Raw genomic sequence first — 22,938 nt, 5'->3', positions numbered from 1 at the left:
AACCGAGTTTTTAAGTTTTTACCCCCTCTCAAACGGGGGGTAGAAACCGTTGTATATTCGCGGTGAGTTCGCCATCACGCGCGCGAGACATGGGAAAACGTGCGTCCTACGCAGCGCGAATCGTGGGGATTATCCTCGACGAATGCGTCGCGAATGTACTAAATTTTGATTCGTAAAAACTGTTTCTTTGCGTTCGCGTTTTCAAGAATTCCAAAGTGTGTTCCCCGATCGAATATAGAAACTTCAGCATGTGATGAAGAATTTTTTAATCGAGCGTGACGTCTCAAAAGAACCGGAAGTATATGTGAAATCTGAAAAGGTCTTGAAAAATTAAGAATACCATTACCTCTTTGCATCGTTTTTTTTTTCTTTATTATAGATTCATTGACTCTCTTGCGCGCAACTTTTAATTTTGGGCATTAACTGTTTGATGATCAAGCTTGAATTAAGCTTCTGTTGAAGTAAAATTTACGCTTTTTCCTTACCTGGCTATAATTATCTAACAATAAGTCAATATTATCAGTTAATGTTCATCATCAGTGTTTTTAAGCATAATCCGGGAAAAGCTCCTTAATTTTCATCAATTCAATCTCGTTTTGTCAACCGTCATCTGTGCAACACCCTGTTCTTTGGCGTATTTGATATGAGACGGCAATTTATTTGGATTCGCGAAAATGATTCGCTCACCTTGCACCTTGTGTTTCCTTACTTGCGCTATGTCTTCCTGTTAGAAACATCATTTATCGTTAAGTATCTTGCCAGTTATAGAATGCTCATTAATTTACGCGAGATTTATGAGGGTATACAGAGTGTCCGTAAGATATTTTAATTTCAGATTTTTTTTCTTTTTATTGCGAGTAGACAGATTACGTTGATGAAGCCTAGTCAAGCGTTTTAGGAACACCTTGTACAAACAGTGAAGATTTAGGTACTCAGAGATATAGAATGGAGACCTTTGATTCACAATCAAAACAGGCATTTAAAGTCGCCAGAACTTTGATTACTGTCGCATTTGAATTGCATTTAATCGCTGAAATTTGAAAGAAAGAGTGACACAAACTTTTATTGAAATAGTTACATTTCGTAAATTTACATAATGCAGCAACAGAAACGTTAGGCATTTTGCTAATCCATTCTTGATGTTTCTTAATAACACCAATATCCGCGATATAAAAAGCATCTTCCAACTTTTCGCTTTTAACTAAGTCTTTAATAATATCCATGTCTTCTACTTCATCATCGATGACTCGTATTTTCTTGTAATTGAGGTGCGACATGATGAAATTAAGTATAAGCACCACAAAATTCAAGATCTTCCTACGAAGAGCATACATACTCGAACATTTATTGTTATTCCATAGTTAAGACATAATTTCAAGTAATACTTTTTTAATCGTTTCTACGTAAATTTAGCTTGACAAACGGATACCTATAATGTAACAATTTTATTATAATATCCTCCGATGCGTCCTTAAGGAGCTACACATCCTTGCTCGCACCAAGTGTGAAGTAGACAACCGATCGCATGACTTCATTGCACGTGACGTCTGATAATACGTCTATTTATAGAATATAGACGAAAAAATATAGTTTATACGTTCTATAATTTTGTTTTTGCTTTTTTGTTCTTTTTATAATTTTTATGTGCGATAAAGGATGCGTAATTCCGCAACGGCGCGTCGGAAGACACGAGTTTCTCTTAACAAAAATTAATTCTTCTGAGACTTACCACACTCTAAAACCGGAAATAAGTGCGCTTGATGAAACTGACGACTGATTGACTGGCACCAGAGATCGTGAGATTCCGATATTTTATTATCAAGCTTTTTCAGAAGATTCCAAAAGAATTCGTGAGACTATACAGTGTCGAAGCTCAACGCGTTATGTCGGTCACAATAATCAACTGTCTTGCTGACACGCAGAAATCTCGTAAGCAAGTGTTATTGATCTTTATGTCTCTTTGGTCTTACATGTTTATAAAACATGTTATGCTTTTAAGAAGAGCGTCAAGGGAAGAAATCGGTTTTTCTATTTAATATAAGTCGCTTGTATTAATCGCGCTAATGAGCGTAATCAACTCATATTATGCTAAAAAATATTCAAATTTCAAACATAATATATAATCTATTATAATCAAATTTTTCAAAATGTCTCATTAGTTTTGCTTTTCTTTTATATGCAGAATTGAAATTATTTGATTTAAAATAAATAATAATAAAAGTAACAAAAAAGAATTGTTGGCTAAAGAAGGGTAAATTGAGCAGTTGGTTAAATGTCTAATTATTATTACTTTCTATTACAAAGCTGGCTGTGCCAAAATACATGAAAATTTTTAGTTATTAATAGAACTGTTTATTTGATTCTGTTCCTTTAAATTTTAGTTAGCGAAAATTCGTAGTTCAATACTCAACCATTGTATTTACTCTCAATCAGTTTATAACTTAAAGGGACAGATTTTGAGGGACATATAATTAAATCTATAATACACTTAGCTCCATTTTGGAACAGCTTTAAATTTTGTTAGGTTAGGTTAGGTTAGGTTAAGGATTTATTCATTAAATTACTCTCGTCAAATTATATTGTTTAATGGATTTTTGAAAATAAAACAGGCTCCTACATCGAGTCAATTTGCGCTTTAAAGTCGTCCCTGAAAACATTAACAATGTAATTTATACAAGCTACTGATATCGTATAAAAAAATAATAGTGATGTTATAAACTCTGTATATCTTATTTTATTTTTAATACCATTGACTCTTCCTAATAATTGGAATCACAATTGGGATTGGGTACCCGTTGAACGCACAGGATACAGATAGCGTATAAGCACCCATTTCTTTCCAAATTAACCAATCACCTATTTGAAGCTCAGGCAACATCACATTCTTGATAATTAAATCATATGAGTCGGCGGTCGGTCCCCATATGTTTGATAGGAATTTCTCTTCGCTTATTGGCTACGACGATAGATTAATAATTGCTTCTTATTAATTATGAATCCCTTTTGTACATGCGGGAATATAAGAAAACGAAATATATATATAGGATTACTTCGAAAACTAATTGTGGTACTCTAGCTCGCAAGCCTAACAGTTCTTCTATGAAGGAATGGTATACTCCACAGTTCATGTAATACATTCTCATCATTACTCCGTCCTTCGAAGTGATTTTCTTGGAATGTAAATACGAGGCTAAAGTGAAGCTGGAAGTTACGTAGTACCTTCCCGGTTCGCTGATAATCCTTATGCTAGGATCGAGATCCTGTATTGCGTCATTGATAATACTGACAAACTGCGGAAATTACCATTAATATATATTAATTTTCTTTTTATATATATATTAAAATATATATATAAAAAGAAATATGCGGATAAAGATATCGCAAAACTTTATTTAGCGTTACAAGCCCATTTATAATCGATTTTTTATTACTAGAAACTTGGAAAACCTCATTTTGTTTGATTTTTTTATGTCTGTATAATAGTGCTTTCATCTAATTTCTAATAAAAGTAAGATGATGGTTATCGGATAGTAACTATAGGTATGTGTATGTTTACATACCTCGTCAACGTCCGTTCCACTCTCGCCCGGGAATCCACCGCCGATGTCGATCAACTGCACCTTGTCGCATCCGATTGCCTTGGAGACGGTAATTAATTGTTTGCACAACGCGATTCCTCTGGCGTAAGCCTCGAGCTCCTCGCACGGACTACCGACATGGAAGCTAAAGCCGTGTAAATTCAAACCGAGATCTTTCGTGAGCTGTATCAAGCGCACGGTTTCCTCGTCCGGTTCGGAACCGAATTTGTGTCCCAATGGTACAAACACTGGCGTGTTTTGCGAGTCGCAACGTATACGTATGACTACCCTGTCGCACGGAGACATTCGGTAAATTTGTAAATTGATGAAATCAGGTTGCCAATATATCCCATTGTATTGCTCTACTCACTTAGCTTCAGGGAAGATATACTTGATCTTGTACAGCTCGTTTTCACTATCAACCGTCATTTGCTTGACGTTCATTCTCTTAGCATATTCTATATGAGACGGATACTTAGTAGGGTGCGCGAAAATAATTCGGTCGCCGTGTACTCCGTGTTGCATTACTTGTTCTATTTCTTTCTGTTGAGGAGAGAGAGCACAATTATTTTGAAATATTTTTGTTAAGTGGTTAAAGAAAGATTTGAAAATTTACTTTAGATGCGCAATCGAAACATGCATTTAAAGCTGCCAGAACTTTAATCACCGTTGGATCCGGGTTAACTTTAATTGCTAGGGTGTTGAAAATAAAATTGATAGTATTAAAAATCCATGTCGTAATCAAGAGAGAGAGTGCATTATTGAGAATATAAAAATAAAGAATCTTGATACCAAAGTGTGGGATAACTCTGGGTAACTTTGCGATCCATTCCTGATGTCTCTGTATGACATTACCAATGTCCGCGATATAAAAAGCGTTTTCTTGGCCTTCCATGCTAGTTATTGTTTTTATGATGTCCATATCATCCTTTGTATCTTCAAAGATTTTTATTTCGTCAAACGTAAATCGTGCCATGTTAAAACGTGTATTAGAATGAAATCTTCAATATAAACTTCCTGAAAATATTAAAGAATTTATTGCTTATTTTGACAGAGCACAAATTATATTTTAATAATTGATAAAGCGATACGCGCTGCAAGTATTTATACGTTTTTTAAATTTTAAAATTTGAATATAAATTTTGATTTTGAAGACAAATTCTTATAGAATGTTTTTTAAATACTGTCCAATATTTTAGTTAATTTTATGAAGAAAAGTGTGTGTATGTGTATGCATGTGTGTGTATGTGAACATCTCAAAGCCCTCGTTTCAAGGTTGCAAGATGTTAAAAATTCTATAAAATTAATTTTTTTCCGTGAGAAATAATTCTCGAAAAAGTGTTTTTTTTTTATTTCGAAGTGCTTTAAATATATCACCATAGTTTAATACATCATTTTTTAAAAGTTCGAATATTTAGCTCTATCGAAAATAAATAGAAAAATTTTAACAATAAAATTATAATAGGCGTATAAATATAAAAAGTTGACTTACTGTATTTTATAAATTGCAGCGCTTCTAGTTGGACAGAATTATCAAAAATGTTGTATACCATATATACATGCGGAACAAAATTCAAAACGCGAAATAATCCACACGTTGCAAGCAAGATCTTCTTATATATATTATAATTATATATATATATATTGTTTTTTCACTTATGGCCTAACTAATACCCAGATATATTAAGATATCTTAGTTGTCTTAAAGATATCTTTACGACGTTTTATGCAACATGCATGTTATCTGGGTACTGTATGAAAAATGTACGACTAATAGAATTTTACGAAACAACTACGTTAAGCCAGACAAATAAGTAAATTTCACAGCCTGTTTTAACGTTTCTTATATGTCTGTTTTACGCTTCTCACTCTTGGAAGGTTCTATTCTGTCTGCAATTGCAATAATTACTATTTCTGTAATAATTGCAATAATTAGCAGAGAATAACAGCGCTACTTTACGGACAAACTAATTATACGAGCTAAATAATTTAAAACGGCCAATTTTCGAGCATTTACAAGATGTTAAAATTATATTTCATAATTTCAATAATAGTATACAGTCGTTAACGTTTCGTGCCTTACTTGGCCTTATTTTGTTTATTAATTATACGAGTTTGAAGTTTGAAGAGGACTGTGATATTGATAGATTTTACTATCGCGCTTCTAAATAGTCCAATCTAATTGTGATACTTTATTTCCAAAATAAAAAAAAAGAAATTTCTAAATTAAAAGCCTTTCATAATTTAAAGCAGAAATCAGAAAGGAGTTTTTATTGATATCGTATTAATCGAGACTGTTTGTGCAACGGCTCTTATGTGAAACACGATTAATTAGCTACATTTGGAGAAAGATTTCCTCGTCGTGATGGAGTTAAGTGATGTCTGTGAAGTTGGCCCCCCTTTTTCAAAATTCGGAAAAATTTATTAGAGTTCTGGATTTCCCAGCAAGAGTTCTAGAGTTCTCTATAGTTTTAGAAAGAGTTCCGTCATTTAAAGTAGTGAAAACACCATTTTAAAAATGGGGGGGGGCTAACTTCACGGCGCCCCCATTTTTGAAAAAATGAATTTTTTATGGTAGTTCCGGATAGATTTCGATGAGTTCTAGAGTTCCCTATAGATTTTAAAAAGAGTTCCGTTTAAATAAGTCCAAAAATCGATGTCAAAGTTGAACAAAAAATTTTCACTTTCTTTAAATCAATTTTTTATGGTAGATTCAGAAAGATTTCGACGAGTTCTAAAGTTCCCTATAGGTTTTATAACGCTTTGACCGATATTTCAAAAGTTACAGCCCCTCACAGTGCCGCATCTAAAATTAAAAAATTATTTTACCGGAGTTCTGGCGGGAGTTCTGGTGGCCCCCCGAGGAGTTCTATTGAAAACTATCAGGGTCCGAAGTGCTCCGACCGATATTTCAAAAGTTACAGCCTCTCAAGTACCAACATCTTGCAAGAGAATATAATTTTAACATCTTGCATGTTAAAAATTATGTTTAATAATTTCAATAATAGTATACAGTCGTTTTTTAAATTATTTATAGCTTCTGCTTAGTCAAGCGAGATTATTTTGTTTATTTATTAATATACGCTGGCCTCACAATGCGTGCGAACGTTCTTCCATATAGGTTTCATGTATTTAATGTAGATTTTATATTTCAAAATATTTAAAGTAAATCAATGCGTCGACACTGTTTCTTTTATGGATATTGATACGAGATATTTGTAATGCGTTTAGTTTTTTATGGTTCTGAAGAAGGCCAAGTAAGGCACGAAACGTCAACGACTGCATACTATTATTGAAATTATTAAATATAATTTTAACATTTTGTAAATGCTCGAAAATTGGCCGTTTTAAATTATTTTACATATGTTGGAAACTAAATATTGGAATAATTAAAGAAAGTACCCAGACAACACGCATGTCCCAAATCGGGACACCCGATTTCAAACATATTGCGTTCACTGAGTAAAAAGCATATATAGAGTCGCAATTGAGAATGAGTGTTAACGTTAAATACATATATGTATAATTTATGATAAAATTAAAACTATACATACATACGTTTCGGTCTATTATCAGACCACCTTTGGTGTAAAAAACCGTTTTATCTTTTAGTTTCTATTTTACTGTTAATTTTTAAATTTTGATATTATTTTTACACTGAAGATGGTCTTGTAATAGATCGAAACGTTTGTGTGTAGTTTTTATTTTATCATCAAAGGTTAAAAATTAACGGTAAAATATAAACTAAAAAATAAAAACGGCTAGTTCGGATAAACTTGCAACGTTAATTACGTAAACGCTAAATACTTCGGGTGTCGGGAAGTCAAAGAGTCACATTGTAATTGTATAAAAATTCTAATGCTAGTTTGTATGATCAAAAATTAAGAGATAAAAAATAAAATTTAAATCTGGATGCGTACATCAAAGTTCGAATATTATTCTTTTTAAATAGGAAAGTTTCTTTGTCTAAAATTTGGACGTAATCATAGTCGTGATTAGTTTGTAAGCGGTCGCAGAAAATAACAGACGGGGAACAAGACTTTGTATTAATGTTAGATCGATGTTCTTTGACTCTTCCTATTCAAAAAGAATAATATCTGGGAGATGGTATACACATTAAGCGATAACCCTCTGCATTAAACATACAAAATGGTACCGAACTGTTATCCGAGAATTACCTTCCGACCTTGAATTTAATTTGTTTCCATCCTATTAGCTTCATTTATTCCCCATTTATCCTCACTTCCCCTCTTTTCCTCACTGTTTTATATATACGAACACGTTTTCCCGTATCTATTAGTCCGATATCTGTCCGACCGTTTTGTATTAACTGCAGCCTTACAACATGATTTGCCATAAGGAAATCACAGGCCTTCTCTTCACAACTTTGATGTATGTATCCATAATTAATTTTTATTTTTTATCTCTTACCTAATATTTAACTGTGCATACTAGTATACTAGCATTAGAATATTTAAATGTGACTTTTCGACTTCTCAACACCGAAGTATTTAGCGCTTACGTAATTATAACGTTGCGAGTTTATGCGAACTATGAACTATATTATTGCTTCCTCATAGAGGAAGCATTGTTTTCGTAAAAAAAAATTTTTTTAAAGTATTTTTGGCAAAGTGTTTAGAATGTTCTAAAACGTCGAAAAATCACTTTTGTATAAATGCCGTGTGTATGTATGTATGTATGTGTGTATGTATGTATGCTTTTGTTGTCCGTATATGCTCTAACTTCCGTAATTTTTTAGATATTGGGATGTTTTTTTTTAATCGATAGAGTATCATTCAAGGAAGGTTGGTATTGAATTTGGCGATGATCGGTAAAGGGGTTCTTTTTAAAAAAAATTTTGAATTTTTTTAGAAATGTCCGTGGTTGCTCTAACTTCCACAGGAGATATCGATTTATTTCTAATTTTATTATATTTTTCAGTATTTTCTACCCTTATTTCATATATAATTTTTTAAGATTTAGTTGATTAGATCCAGCTTTATATGCGATCAAAGGTCCATAATTTTGCTCGCATATAATAAAGCTAAGTCTAATCAACCGAATTTTCTTTTAGATTATACTTTACCGCGTTAATTTTTAACCTTCGACATTATTCTTACACTAAAGATGATCTAACATCTTATCTAACCGACAACAGACCGAAACGTATATATGTATGTAGTTTTGATTTTATCATAAATACAATGTTTTCAATGTTAATATCCAGTTGCGCGGCTCTATGCTTCTTATTTTCTTTAGTTAATTTAATAATTGTCTGAGCCTTCGATATTTAATTGGAATATTAAATTAGTATCTTATTAAAATAAACTTATTAATTATTGAAAATTTAATATTGCAAATTTGAATTTACTAAATGATTGATATAACAAAATTTTGACTTTAATAATTACAATTTTGTTAGGCTAATCTTTTTTCTTACTAACCTGGCACTACGAGCAATTTTCTTGCAAGACGTTTAGCAAGGAGCGTTATTGTCGCGCTGCGTAAAATAATCCATCAATATGTTGCATCCTTCAACGCTATCTTCCATCTTTTCTCTGGTGATTTGGACTCCATTAATTTCTCTCGAGTCTCTTCAAGGTTTCGCTTCTGATTAATAAGATCCTTTTTTGTGACGGCGTTGTTACAATTGCATAATTTTGGTTTTCTCCGTATCTTTTCTACCAATGTGCTTTGTTCCTGGTTGAGATAACTGATTTTTCTTAACCAGTGATTTGACTAATCCGATGCGTTATCTGCTTGAGCTAATTCAAGTTCATTTAAGATCATTATTCACGTTTGTTCCTGACAATACAATACAGAGACATTTCTTCAACAGTGCAGTAAATCTATTGGGTTCAGCGCAATCGTCAGGGGCTTGCGATATGCCGAAGGAGACAAAAATTGTGATTGTTGGAGCTGGGGCATCTGGCATTGCGGCTGCCTCCAGTCTGTTGAAAAGAGGAGTGAGCGACTTTGTGATACTAGAGGCCAACGATAGAATTGGTGGCAGAATATATACCAAAAACTTTGGTAAATAATAATCTTCCTAATTGACTTTGAATCAGTTTAGCTCTGCATGTTGTCTTTGATATCAAGATAGTTTTGCAATTTTTTAACTTTTGATATTTAAGAAAATTTGGAATCTGAGTACTTCAATATTTCCAGGTGAAAATGTGGTGGATCTCGGCGCTCAATGGGTCCATGGAGAATCTGGAAACGTGGTGTTCGATCTTGCCTCCAAACATGACTTGCTGAGTTCAGACGCATTTTTGTTCAATTCCACCAAGTTTGAATTTGCCACTGTTAATGGTGAAATAATACCCGTGGAGGAAAGTAGCGCAGCTATGAGGATTCATCGTAATAATATGGCTAAAATAAAACCGGAGGATTACAAAGAGGTAACAGGATCTTATGAAGACTACTTAATAAGGAAGTGAGTACTTGTGTTTTTGTCCAGGAAGGATATATATTTAAATAATTGCAATACGAATTATTTGAAAAATAAGTTAAAGCATGAGCAACATGTTCGTTTATTTTATTAACATCAGAGGAATAGGCTGCAAAAAGATCTTGCAAAAATTTGAATTTATAATAGCCGTTCATGAAATTCTTGTACTTTATAAGCCTATAAAGTTTTTACTCCAAATTTAACTTACAATTAAAACACAATATTATACCTATAAAAAAAATGATTAATATTATAGATTTTAGAGATATCAGGTATTATAGAGATTATAGAAGGTTTTTAAAAAGATATAAGCCATTAAAAGTTGCTGAAATTTTTATTTTCATCCAAACACTCACGGTTTTTATATCAAATTTAACGGAACAGAATATTGTTCACGAAATCGTCAATATCACTTTCACGAAACCACGCTTGCAACGTGGGATGTAGACTTGTCATACATATTCTGTGTGCTTTCACATTAATTGTAAACAAATATAAACGATATATCATAAACGCTTATCAAAGATTTATCGTATATTTGTTATTTGCTATGTATATTGTTATGTATATTACTAATTTGCTATCAGAGACTCATCAATTTATATGTACCTCACACGATTGTTGCAGCATTGATTTCTTACGTATTCGTATCTCAACAAGGAATATATGTACTTCAAATATTTTGTATCCAATTTGTTATGCATCTGTTCGTGCATTTTCACAGGGTTGATCCTTTCAATATATCCTCTTGTTAGTATTTGTATAGCATAATCTACCTGAAAGTAGATTAAATTATAGTACTTAATGTAAAAAAATTGATAAAATTAGCAGAATTTAAAAAATCAATTTCAATGTTTAAAGTTCAATTCTTCAGATTGGAGATTGGGCAAAATGCTTACAATCCTTCGCCATAAAAATTGCAATTTTAACAAAATTAAGAGAAAACCGAGGTCCATATAGGACCGCTTTTCTCTAGAAGACTATGTCTCAATTCGAGACATCATCAAAGAAGAAGGAGAAATTAATTTACCTGATTGAAACAATCGTCTATGAATTCTTCAGCTCTACTATAGACATGTTTCTCTTGTTCTTGCAACATAAGCACGCCTATTCGTGGTTGTTTAGACCTGAATATCTTTGTGATGCACTCAGCAGTTGGCAAACCGTCATGAGCAAAAGTCAGCATCACTATACAGCTATATGTTTGTTCATGCTGATATGATAAAATATAATATTAAAAAAATTTTGATTAAAATTCTTGCTATCTGTTAGCAAAATTTCATGAATATATAAATTAGTCGAGCAACCTTCTTCTGTTGATTATCTTGTGGTGTGTACATTGATTTACTTTCTTGCATTCCGGTTTTGCATTCTGCTGTCAAAATGGGACTCAGGACTAATGGTGATGCTCTTGGCATATGTCCAGGTTGAATTATTTCAGATCCTAAATGAAAAACGAATAATTAATATAATTAAGTGTATATAATTATTACATTTTTGGAGCTTTATCTTCCAAACTTGACTTTAATCCATAATTTATTCTGTAACGCCAAGAAAAACATGCTACTGTTCTTTACTCTACCATCATGGCTTATGACATGTTGCGACGCAACATTGACTAGATCGTCCACATGATCCTTAATTTGGTTTATTATATCCAGTTGTTGCATTTTTTGCAAAGCACTCAGAATTTTGTCCATTGTTGCCTCCGGAGACTGCACGTAAATCAAAAGCACGTAATACGTTGGGTCCTGGAGACCTTTGAAGTCATAATCTATGCACTAAGCAATAAAATAACGGTATAATATTGTACTTAATATTATTATTCTATAATATACGTATGATTTGAATTTGTGTGCATACTTATTATAATTGTCATTTCTCTAATAATCTTACGCGTATCTGTTCTATCGTTAAAAGCCCATGTGTGCTGCAAACTCCTACCATCCGTCGTAATAAATCTTCCCTGTTGCTGTGGAACTCAGCAGCAAGCATAGTCTCTGCGGTGTAGCCTTGCCAATGTGCTCGAACAAGTACGCAGCGTGAACGCGCGATGATTCTCTCTGGATATTCGCAACGGTTGTATCCAAGTCTGGTGGTGTCTCCACTTCGTTTCTTAACTTCTCCAGTTCTGGATCTACTTTCCTAGAATTATTCCTTTCGTTGAAGTTCATATTTTTCTCAAGATAACACTCGGTTGTATAATATTTAATAGTATCTAAGTTTATATATAAGAAATCAGTTTTCTATTAGGTTTGAGACGATAGTAAAATTAGTAGCAATCTAAGATTCAGAAATGTTGTTATCTTCTGGCAAACATCCTACTGTGCCTTGCTGAGTTTTATTGGCAATAAAAGTTTTCAGTAGGATTTGATTGTATATTACCGTCGTAGTTGGTTTTGCAATGATTTGCACAGACTATACAGTATATTTCCATGATTGAAATATATATATATATATATATATATATATATATATATATATATATTTCAAGATATATATAAAAAATATATAGATCTCAAATTGAACAACTTAGTCCATCAGAATCCAAATATCACTTAGAGGCTGTTCTGTCTTCATATGTGACAGAATGATTGCGACATGCTACTGGTGTCAGTCAGTGCTTCTCTCCACCACACTATTATAGTTGAGTACAAGGTTGACGATGACTTATCCTTGTTATCTACCCGCTCAAAATTTGAATTAGAGGAAATTATGAAGTATAAGAAAATTCTTGTCTTTATTCAACAAAATTTGCTTATGATCCAATAAATTTGCTAAATAATTTTTTTTTAGTATGTAAGCATAAGCACAGTGGATATATAAAAATCGTGGGTGCAAAGTTAAATTAAATATGCTGCTTAACAGAGTAATGTTTATAAAATATTGTTGTAACAGCTAAGAAATAAAGATAAAAGAAAAGATATCTTAAATATTAGCAATTTATTTCATTTATTTAATATTTAAAATAAAATATTATGTATAGATATAATATTATGCTAATACATTGTGATAATTAATTTAATTATCACACTTATTAACGTTATAGATATTATGAAGCTTTTGACGAGAACCCTTTCATGAATCGTACTCGAGTTGCTGACTATTTAGCTTGGATAGAAAAGATGGAAAACTCTATACAATGTAGCGACGCATGGTTTGACGTTTCTGCGAAAGCTATGGAAGAATACTGGGACTGCGAAAGCGATCCTACGTTGAACTGGAAAGATCGTGGCTATAAAACGTTTTTGGATCTGTTAATGGTAAGAAATCACTTGAATATCCGACTATGTAGAAACATTATTTTACAAAATACTGAAACTTTCAAAAATATTTAAAATATATATTCGATTAAAACGAAGTAATGTTCAAAAAGTTTAAAATTTAGTTGCAAGAATGAAGATTAATTCACTTATAAAACAAGAAAAAAGGATTATTTACGGATAATATATAAAATAAAGTTAAAATTATACGCTATTTGAAAATCAAGTTAATGTTCAGTGTATAATATATTTGTAGTACATTTTACTACATTTTTAATACGTTTTAATAAATTAATGAACTATTAGTACATATCTTATCAATTATTTTAGCAATCTCTTTTTCTAATCAAGCACATGTGATTATTTTATTAGCAAAATATTCCGAACGGAGAGGAACGCTTGCCAGTGATGGAAAGGATAGAGTTCGGAAAAGTTGTGGCAACTATCAATTATAGCTCAGGCGAGAACGTGACGGTGACTACCAGAGATAGATGCGAATATTTCACGCGGCATGTAATATTCACTGGGTCTCTAGGTGTTCTGAAGGAGAAACATTCTACAATGTTCGTGCCACCCTTATCGCAGAAGAAACAACGGACGATAGAGGTTTTATTACTGTATTATTAACAATACAGTACTGTAAAATAAAATAGCATGTTATGTGTATGTTGATGTTAATTAACAGCATTATATCATATAGGGATTAAATATTGGAACAACGAACAAGGTTTTCTTTGAATTTCCGCATAGATGGTGGCCGGAGGATAAAGCCAGCTTTAATTTTATCTGGCCAGAAAAAGTAAAAGAAGAATTCTTGCAAACCTATGGTCAAGTAAGCAAATATTCGAGTGTCTAATCTAAGAATGTCTCCGAATGCCTCTCTAAGCTTGCAGATTATAACGAATAATTTGTTTGAAAGTCAATTTCGACGATTTTTTCCCTATTCTTTTACTATAATCTCGTCAAATATTTGTTTTAGAGTAGCGAGTGGCTCTGTGACGTGTTCACGTTTTACACTGTGACTTATCAGCCGAATCTTTTATGTGCTTGGATAACTGGAAAAAACGCGAGACACATAGAAACTTTATCGGATGTTGACGTATACGACGGATTGTATTTATTGTTAAATAAATCATTTGGAGAACATTACAATATTGTGAAACCAACAAGAATGTTAAGGTTATTATTAATTTTTCATTGGAACTGATTGAAAGGAAAATAATTAGATCCGCTTTTTAAGGCCTTACTATATTGCCTTGTTTTTTTAAACTTTTAGATCTAAATGGTATACTGATGAACATTTTCGAGGCTCGTATACATTCCATAGCATGGTTTTTGAACAAATGAATGTAAAACTTAGAGAACTGGCCGAACCAATTATGAGTGGAAATAAACCTGTATGTATCCCAAAATAAAAATAACATAATATTTTTCATTATTTGACACATTATAGTTAGTCTCCTCATCGTTTTATGTTGATTCTTCATTTTGTCAACAACTCAAGATATGTTCTATTTTTAGCCTTAGCCTGTCATGTAGTTTTATCTTATATAAGTTGAATCGTATTGTAAAAGAAAGACTATTGACATTGACGAAATTAATCATGATTAGATAATTCTTTTCGCTGGAGAATCTACGCACGATCATCATTATTCCACTGTGCACGGCGCCGTGGAAACTGGTTTCCGCGAAGCGGATAGACTAATCAACTTTGAAAGGTAAGATTATGTCGATTGAAATTCATTTAAAGCTCAATATCAATAGCGTAATAAATACACTATTATAATAACGCTTAAAGCATTCATTTTTATCACATTGATTAATTATTATTTTACTTAATCAAATACGTTTTAAAAAATTGCGAAAAAATCGATTCTTTAAACATTTTTTGCCACAAAATTTTTAATTTTTTTAAATCAAAACTGTTATAGTATATTTTTCACTAAATTGTGATTTTTTCCAGTTTAATAAAATTAAATGAAAAAAAGGGAATGGTCTGTAAAGTAAAATTTAGTTTATAAAAGATGTAAAGTATCTCTGTGGAATCATATCTAATGCATAATAAATTAAGTAATAATCCTTTCCGCTTATTGTTACATAATCTCGTGTTGTGTTGTATTACGTTATTATGTTTAGCTTATTAATGTTCGTATATTTTATTTCATATAAAACTTTTTTTTATTAGAAGTATGTTTCTCTGCTTAATTTATTGTTACTTTTAAACATATCAGTTTTAAATCTTGCACAGTAATTCTTTTGCAATTATATTTACATTGATTTCATGCTTTTTCTTAGGCAATTAAACGCCCACCTCTAGCTACATCTTCTACAACTACACCCTCATAATGAACGGGATTACAGGAAACTAGAAATATTTTACAATTTGTAATATTCGCAACAGGCGAATATATTTAAGGCATGGGTGACTACGGTACTTGTTTATAAGATGTAAACATTTGTATAAAACTACCTTTTGTACATTATAATAATGTAAATTTTAACATTGTGTAAATTGATGTAAAATTTAGAAAAATATAATTTACATGAACTACATATCATAACGTTATTAGTGAGAGTAATACTACTCGTATTTATTATTATTTATTAATTTATTGTGTTTATTATGTATGTATTTATTTATTATTCGTGTCTTTTGTTATAGACCATTATTACAGCGAGACTATTTTCAAATAAATAGTGCAGTTTACTTATACGTAGCTTTTATAGAATAGAAAGTTAGGGTACTAAAACTCGTAGGAAAATAACACCGTGTATATGTGTATATATTTGTGTGTATTTATCTAATTGTAAGATTTAGACTAATTTCTTCGGATGACATATAGAACGTGCGATCGCTTAGATCAACTGACGATTGACAATTTCGATCAAGCGTTGCGGATAGAGATTGACGCAAGCGCGAGAAGAATGGAAAGAACAAGAGTCGTGATAGTAGGCGCAGGAATTGCAGGATTGGCAGCGGCGAAAACTCTGGAGGATGCGGGATTTACAGATTATCTTCTCCTCGAAGGTACACGCACATAATATTCCTGAAAAATTTAATATTAATTAATCTTTCATTCAATCTGATCTGACTAGTCTTTAAGACAGCCTAATCATATAATATAAATAAATAATAGTATAAAAACTTATATGAGATAGAAAAATAGATCTGAATACAGAAAAAGATAAAAATAAAACAACATTTTCCGGATTATGTCACTTCACAGCCCAAGACGTGGTTGGAGGAAGAATTCATTCCGTTCCATGGGGTAATGGCTGGATAGATTGCGGGGCACAATTTTTGCACGGTGACAAGAGCAGGCTTGCTCAGTATTGTTTCAACAGTGATTTACTGTCGAACATTCAAGGCACGGACGGCGATGGAATTTTCTTGCGCGACGATGGAACGATCATGAATGAGAGCTTGGTTCGCAAAGTTGACGATCTCGTGCGAACCGTCTCGGACAATCTCAGCGAATCTCGATGACCTCTGAAGAAGCAGGAGAATATCGGTTCTATCATGAGAAGTAGGTTTGAAGATTATTTACACGAAAGAGACGATTCTTCGATGGAGAAGAAGATGAAGGAGGAAATTTTCGATTGGAACGTACGGTTTCTCCTGGTAGATATAACTGCTGCCACTCGTTGGACGATTTATCGGCAATTCTTTGGGGGAAGTTCAAGGTAAACTCAATTAAATTAAGTCAACGTTTCAGAAATAGAGGGTATAAAAACAACAATGATTTCCACAGTACGTTGGTGGACCGGAACATTTGCTCTTCAAGTACGGTTACAGTTCCTTGACGAATCTCCTCGTTGACAATCTGAATGAGCGAAAAGTGCGTTTAGCCACCCCCGTGGAAACCATTCACTGGCGGGACTCCGTTGACTCTCCAAACGATTCTCCAATCATTGTAAAGACTTTCGAAGAGACGCAAATTCTCACCGATGCGGTCATAGTCACTTGCTCGCTCGGCTATTTAAAAGAGAACCACCGGAAGATGTTCCAGCCGCTGTTACCGAGTCGTCTGAGCATCGCGATTGAAGACCTCGGTTTCGGAACCATCAATAAGATTTTCCTGGACTTCGGCGAACCTTGGTGGCAAAAAGGCGTGAACGGTTTCCAGTTGCTCTGGCGTAGGGACGCCGATCATCAATCCTTGCCGGAATGGACCAAGGACCTCACAGGATTTGACGTCCTGCCGACTCATCCGGCCACTCTTATAGTATGGGTCGGTGGGCGAGGTGCGTGTATCGTCGACGATTTATCGGAGGAGACAATTGCACAAGATTGCAGGAACCTATTGACACGTTATTTGCGGTGTCGCAATATTCCACCAGTAAAGAAATGCGTCCGAACCAAATGGAACGGGAATAGATACGTGAGAGGCGGTTATAGTCATATCACGAAGAGCTGCGAGGAGGATAACGTCTCGCCTAGAACGTTAGCCGAGCCAGTCTGGGCGACAATGTTGCAAAATAACACGAAGAGGAAAAAGATAAGATCATAGTACAACGCATTTTTCCAATCTTAAATTTTCCAGTCCTAAAAGATATCAATGATCTGTGTGATGGGTTTTCGAGACTTTTGATGCTATGTTATTAAGATAACGCGAAGTTACGAAAAAAATTATCGTCTAATTTACAAATTTTTGCAAATATGGCAGAATTTACCAGTCATACTGTTCGCCGGCGAAGCTACACATGACGAGTTTTACTCGACAACTCACGGAGCTTACGAGACGGGAATCCATCAAGCTGAAGTATTTTTGCAACATCATGCGAACATCAAGTAAATATATAAATAGGTCGATATGTAAATATGTAAATACTAACACAATAAATTTTTTTAAATTTGCAGGAGCCATTGTCCTGTTTGTTACAAAATTAAAAATAGTCATTATTAATAAGCCATTAATAATAAAATTTTCGTACTACTATGTGTATGTATATGTTCCATGTAATAATTTATTATTAAATATATATAGTTCACAATTTATTAAATATCAACTAATTTTCTATTTATTTAATAAATATAATTAATAAATAATTTAATAATTTTGTATATAATAATTTAAGATACTTTATAACTTCAACGTTTCAAAAATTCTCAAAGCTGTGAAGCTTTAAGAAACTTTAAAGATGACTTTAATCATCGATTCTTTCAGATCCTCAATCATTGAATCATGTATCGGAAGTGTTGTACTTGAAAGACTGGGTAGGTATGTGTAAACGAGGTACGTACATATTTACAAAGACACGTGCGAAAGGGTTCTTCGGGGTTTTTTCTTAAAGATACGTCTCGAGCAATGACATTTTAGTCGCGTTTGATCTTCTCTAAACATTGAATTATTGGATTTTGCTTGTAAATCGTAAAATTGCGATTCGCAAACAGATTTAATTCGATTTTTCTGTCTTTTTTATATTTTTTTTAACGTTTTTACTCGATTTTATCGGTTTATATTTAAATGTATAATCGTTAAATCACTGAGAATTTGCGTATTCTCCTTATCTGCATAAAGAGAGGCGGGTAGATCGATGGAAAGGTTCATGAAATTTTATAGTCATTGCTCAAAGCGTAGTTGATAATCTGATACTGAAATCTCCGATAGAACGTTAAGATCTCATAATACGGTGCCCAGAGTATCAAAACTTCGCAACAATTGCTCGTCCTTGGAACACCACTGAATACTAGCTCTTCGATGGTCACCACACCGTCCTTATTCGCGTCCATCAACTAAAAATATGCATGAGGTATTATTATTAACCAATAATTAATACTTAACTTAATTGTAAATCATAAATTGAATGTGAAATACCGTTAATTACTGTCTATCATTAAGTATCATTACGACTAAATACAATAAATTAAAAAATCTGTTAAAGTACATCCTCTTCTAAATACATATATATAAATAAGAGATATTTAGAATATTGTAATTTCTTAGATCTTAGTGGATTGTGAAATTAGTAACTACTTAAGTCTTGGAGGATCGCAAAATGCTGCTGTCAATTATATAATTTATAAACTTTATCTCGTTATTAATTATCTTCAGGCATTTTTTAGATATTTTTGTTCTAACCAGGTATCATATTAATACTCACGTGGAAGATACGATCGACGTGTTCACGGGCGGCCGCATGCGGCTCAGGGATTTGCGGTTGCGTGTAACGGCTTAGCATCTCGTAAATGGAGCCGACGACGTCCAGCATTTCCTCTTTGCTTATCAGACCATCGCCATCCAGATCGTACAGACCAAATACCCATTGCACACAGCTTCTCCTCCACCAACCCTCTTGACACCTTCGATAGTATAGTGACGAACTCCTATTTAAAAAAAATTTAGAGCTCAATTTAAAACTGTGGATTTTCTATAGAATGGGAACATTCGGTAAATTTAGAGCTGAGCTTGAAATGTCGCGTTGACATTTCTGCGTGCCTTATAAAGCACTTGTCTGCGAAAACACGTCGCTCACCTCGAAGCTTATCTTGCCGGACGGTTTCCTCTTCATGGTGTTGAAGACATAATGAGCGTACTGACTTGCGTCTACAACACGTGATGATCAGAATGGTAATGATAATTAAAAAAAAAAATCTATGCGCGACTTCTTCGTATAACGTAAGATAAACTCATTTACCGTAATGAAAAAGATAAGGACCTGAGAATTTAGAAAAAATCCTTATCCTTATAAGAAACCATATAAATTAATTATCATTTTATTTTATTTCTGTCAATATGAAGTCAGGAAGTTTCAAGAATCTCATGTCACGAAATTTGAGAAAGAAGATGGAGACAGAACATTATTCAAAAATTTCGTTTTTTTTTTACAATAAGGACGATTATCTATTTTAACAAAAATTTACAATGATGGAAATAAGGACGCTTTATTGATGTTACGGTTCAGCGATCTATCGACATTATTATTCGTCATTATCATTCTCATCATCATCATCCCTTTATTACCTCCCTGCGGAAAGAATCGCGAGAAGATCTGTTTAAAGGCATCTTCGTCGACCAAACCGCTTGGGCACTCCTGCTTGAAACCCCGGTAGATCAGCTGGATCTCCTTCCGGGAGAATCTGGTGGTGGCCGCGAGGGTGGCGAGCTTCTCCGGCTTGTGTCGGCCACCAAGGGCGAGCGCGGCGCCCCCGGGGCTCCCTAAAACGCCCCCGAGTCCTGCAAGCCCATAACAGCAAGCGACGTGACACACGTGTTATAATATTACATTTATATTGTTGAGTAGGAAATTACAACTAACCTGTACGTTACATGTTGCATTGTGTTTGGTGGGACGAAATTGTGTTCTAAGAAAAATTTGTTTTGGAAAAGTTATCGATAAAATTAAGCACTGCTATTAAAAAAAAAAAAACTACTATTGAAACACTATTGCACTGAATCTCCAAGTTTCTTTGACAAGTTACAGCAATCATTGAACTAGTCTATTTGCTAAAGTAAGTTGGAGCTAAGTGAACGCTTCTGGTTTCGAGCTTAGTTAAGCATATAGAGTTGGCCGCCGATTCAGACGGGCTCGATTGTTCGCTCGTCAGGCGCGCGCGAGCCCTCGTTTTGTCGTCGACTAAGAAGCGAAAGCAAAGAATGGACGAGAGTGTTCGAAAACAAAAGAAGTTTATTACCGGGCTCGCCCGTAGAAGCACGCCGAGGGCGGGGGGGAGGTAGAAAGGGATGCTCGGGAAAGAAAGACCGGTCGTAGGGGGGCGATCAGTGGTTCCGCCACAGGCAACCCCTATCGTACTTTGTACCGCTTCTCTCTTAACTAGAACTTGATGAGCCAGCGTGACACGCGGAAATGGAAAACGCACGAAGAGTCTTCGCATTTAAACTGGTCATGAAAAATATCGTAACGGTAAAACTAACTTTTCGGGAAAGAAATTTTCCCAAAATTGGAAATACAATAATTTTCCTTACAAGACGAAAATCCTTTATTTATCAGAATAATAAAAGCAAGTTAAATATATATTAATGTTAAACTACACGGATTAGAATTAAAATCCTGAATATTGCACATTTCCAAATTTCTGCGTGTCTATATCGGGGACATTTTATATTGAAGCGCAAAATAGCGTTGCAGGGGGGGTTAAAGCGATGAAGCGTCGGAGGTACAAGGGGGAGGGGGGGGGAATAAGCGACGAGGGCTTCGTGCGACGTAACGAGGAGGGGTACACGGGGAAGAGGACGAGGGTAGCAAAAGAGAAGGAAGGGAGAGAGCACAAGAGGGGCAGAAGAAAAGCGAGAATACGGGCCATTGTGCGAAAAGAATCAGGTACCGCGTGCATACGCGTTTTCAGAAGGGGGTTCGCCCGTGGGGCGCGACGCGGCCCCTGAGCTCTCCGTCAGAAAGAAAGGGAGAAGGGGAGGAGGGGGGCGAAAAAAAGAAAGAGAAAGAGAGTATAAGGGACGGGCGAGGGGAAAGTAGCGGGCATACGTGAGCGACTACCGCACGGCCCTCGCTTACTCCAACGAAAGAAAATCGATATGCATGATTCACGCACGCAAGAGCGTGCCGAAGAGGGTTGGAGGGGGGGCGAACGGGGCGCTCTTGCTAGGGGAGCAGAAGGATGGAAAGAGAGAGGGCGAGAGAGAGGGGCCGAAAGAAAGTCGTGCGACGGAGGGAGAGAACGATGACGACGGGTACGGTAGTAGGTAGGAGAGGGTGAGGGGGGGAACGGGCCACGCTCTCCGTCGCGGCGCACTTCTCTTCCCTCGAATCGCCTCGTGTTCTCGAAATGAAATGGGGGACGGAGCCTCCGGGTGTACGACAGTAGTATACGCACACCGCGCCCGGACACACGCGTAATTCTATACGTAAGCGCCCGCGCGCGTGTTCCCGCGCGTGACGGGGAGGGGTATGCCGTATGCCCCGTGATGCTACATTGCTACCCCCTCGGTCACTCGATCAGTCGTGTCCGAGGTACCCGCGTTGTCACGTTAACGTTGCCGTCGCGTTGCGTCGTCGCCTCGCGTCGCGTTGCCGCGTGTCTGCTCGGCCGGCGGCGGCGACGCGCCACTTCCGGTTAACCGAGTTTTCACCCCCTCTCAAACGGGAGGGAGAAACCGTATATCCGCGGTGAGTTCGCCATCACGCGCGCGAGACATGGGAAAACGTGCGTCCTACGCAGCGCGAATCGCGGGGATTATCCTCGACGGATGCGTCGCGAATGTACCAATTTTGATTCGTAAAAACTGTTTCTTCGCGTTCGCGTTTTCAAGAATTCCAAAGTGTGTTCCCCTCGAATATATAGAAACTTCAGCATGTGATGAAGAATTTTTTAATCGAGCGTGACGTCTCAAAAGAACCGGAAGTATATGTGAAATCTGAAAAGTGTCTCGAAAAATTAAGAATGCCATTACCTCTTTGCATCGTTTCTTTTTCTTTATTATAGATTCATTGACTCTCTTGCGCGCAACTTTTAATTTTGGGCATAAACTGTCTGATGATCAAGCTTGAATTAAGTTTCTGTTGAAGTAAAATTTACGCTTATTTACTTACCTGGCTATAATTACCTAAGTCAATATTATCAATTAATGTTGACCATCACCGTATCACCGATGCTTTGATCTCTCTGTGCGGAATAATATTAGAATATTATTTAAATTATTAAAATCATAAAAGTTGTCTTTCTCAT

General features: G+C 34.9%; 2 protein-coding genes, 1 long non-coding RNA gene and 2 pseudogenes across 5 annotated transcripts; 2 read left to right on the top strand and 3 right to left on the bottom strand.

Moving 5' to 3' along the window:
* The first annotated feature begins 282 nt into the window (after positions 1–282).
* Positions 283–2,461, top strand: LOC139814700 (uncharacterized). The gene is made up of 2 exons (XR_011732521.1): positions 283–319; positions 1,833–2,461. It is a non-coding gene; the product is annotated as an uncharacterized lncRNA (long non-coding RNA).
* Positions 2,462–2,569: 108 nt separating this feature from the next.
* Positions 2,570–9,419, bottom strand: LOC139814693 (ornithine decarboxylase 2-like). Of its 3 annotated transcripts, XM_071781161.1 has the most exons (8): positions 9,023–9,419; positions 4,371–4,595; positions 4,195–4,271; positions 3,949–4,121; positions 3,561–3,867; positions 3,051–3,290; positions 2,748–2,956; positions 2,570–2,647 (listed from the first exon to the last, which is right to left on the bottom strand). In XM_071781161.1, the coding sequence occupies exons 2-8, from the start codon at positions 4,552–4,554 to the stop codon at positions 2,614–2,616; spliced, it is 1,224 nt and encodes a 407-aa protein (XP_071637262.1). In that variant the 5' UTR covers positions 4,555–4,595; positions 9,023–9,419; the 3' UTR covers positions 2,570–2,613. The 3 variants fall into 3 exon arrangements, with proteins under 3 accessions (XP_071637262.1, XP_071637260.1, XP_071637261.1); XM_071781159.1 differs by having other exon boundaries at positions 4,195–4,595; XM_071781160.1 differs by lacking the exon at positions 9,023–9,419 and adding an exon at positions 5,071–5,161 and having other exon boundaries at positions 4,195–4,595.
* On the top strand, positions 7,237–19,213 carry LOC139814691 (uncharacterized; annotated as a pseudogene).
* LOC139814835 (uncharacterized) lies at positions 10,402–12,203 on the bottom strand. Its single transcript, XM_071781327.1, is given in 7 exon segments — positions 10,402–10,492; positions 10,639–10,805; positions 11,060–11,242; positions 11,337–11,473; positions 11,612–11,810; positions 11,926–11,946; positions 11,949–12,203. Coding segments are annotated over 7 exon segments (1,053 nt in total).
* LOC139815450 (A-type potassium channel modulatory protein KCNIP2-like) lies at positions 18,244–22,673 on the bottom strand (annotated as a pseudogene).
* Between the last annotated feature and the right edge of the window lie 265 nt (positions 22,674–22,938).

The sequence above is a fragment of the Temnothorax longispinosus genome, chromosome 6, assembly GCF_030848805.1.
Source record: "Temnothorax longispinosus isolate EJ_2023e chromosome 6, Tlon_JGU_v1, whole genome shotgun sequence".
NCBI lineage: Eukaryota > Metazoa > Arthropoda > Insecta > Hymenoptera > Formicidae > Temnothorax > Temnothorax longispinosus.
The sequence above is the reverse complement of the archived record's forward strand: the minus strand, read 5'-3'. Positions and strand labels throughout refer to the sequence as shown.

What these genes read in the sequence shown, in the direction of transcription:
- LOC139814693 (XM_071781159.1), bottom strand. Translation starts at nt 4,554, where the DNA reads ATGGCACGATTTACGTTTGACGAAATAAAAATCTTTGAAGATACAAAG. An exon ending in TATATCTTCCCTGAAGCTAA is followed by an intron (nt 3,868 to 3,948) that starts GTGAGTAGAGCA and finishes TCCGTGCGACAG; the next exon opens with GGTAGTCATACGTATACGTT. An exon ending in TACCACAATTAGTTTTCGAA is followed by an intron (nt 2,957 to 3,050) that starts GTAATCCTATAT and finishes CTATCGTCGTAG; the next exon opens with CCAATAAGCGAAGAGAAATT.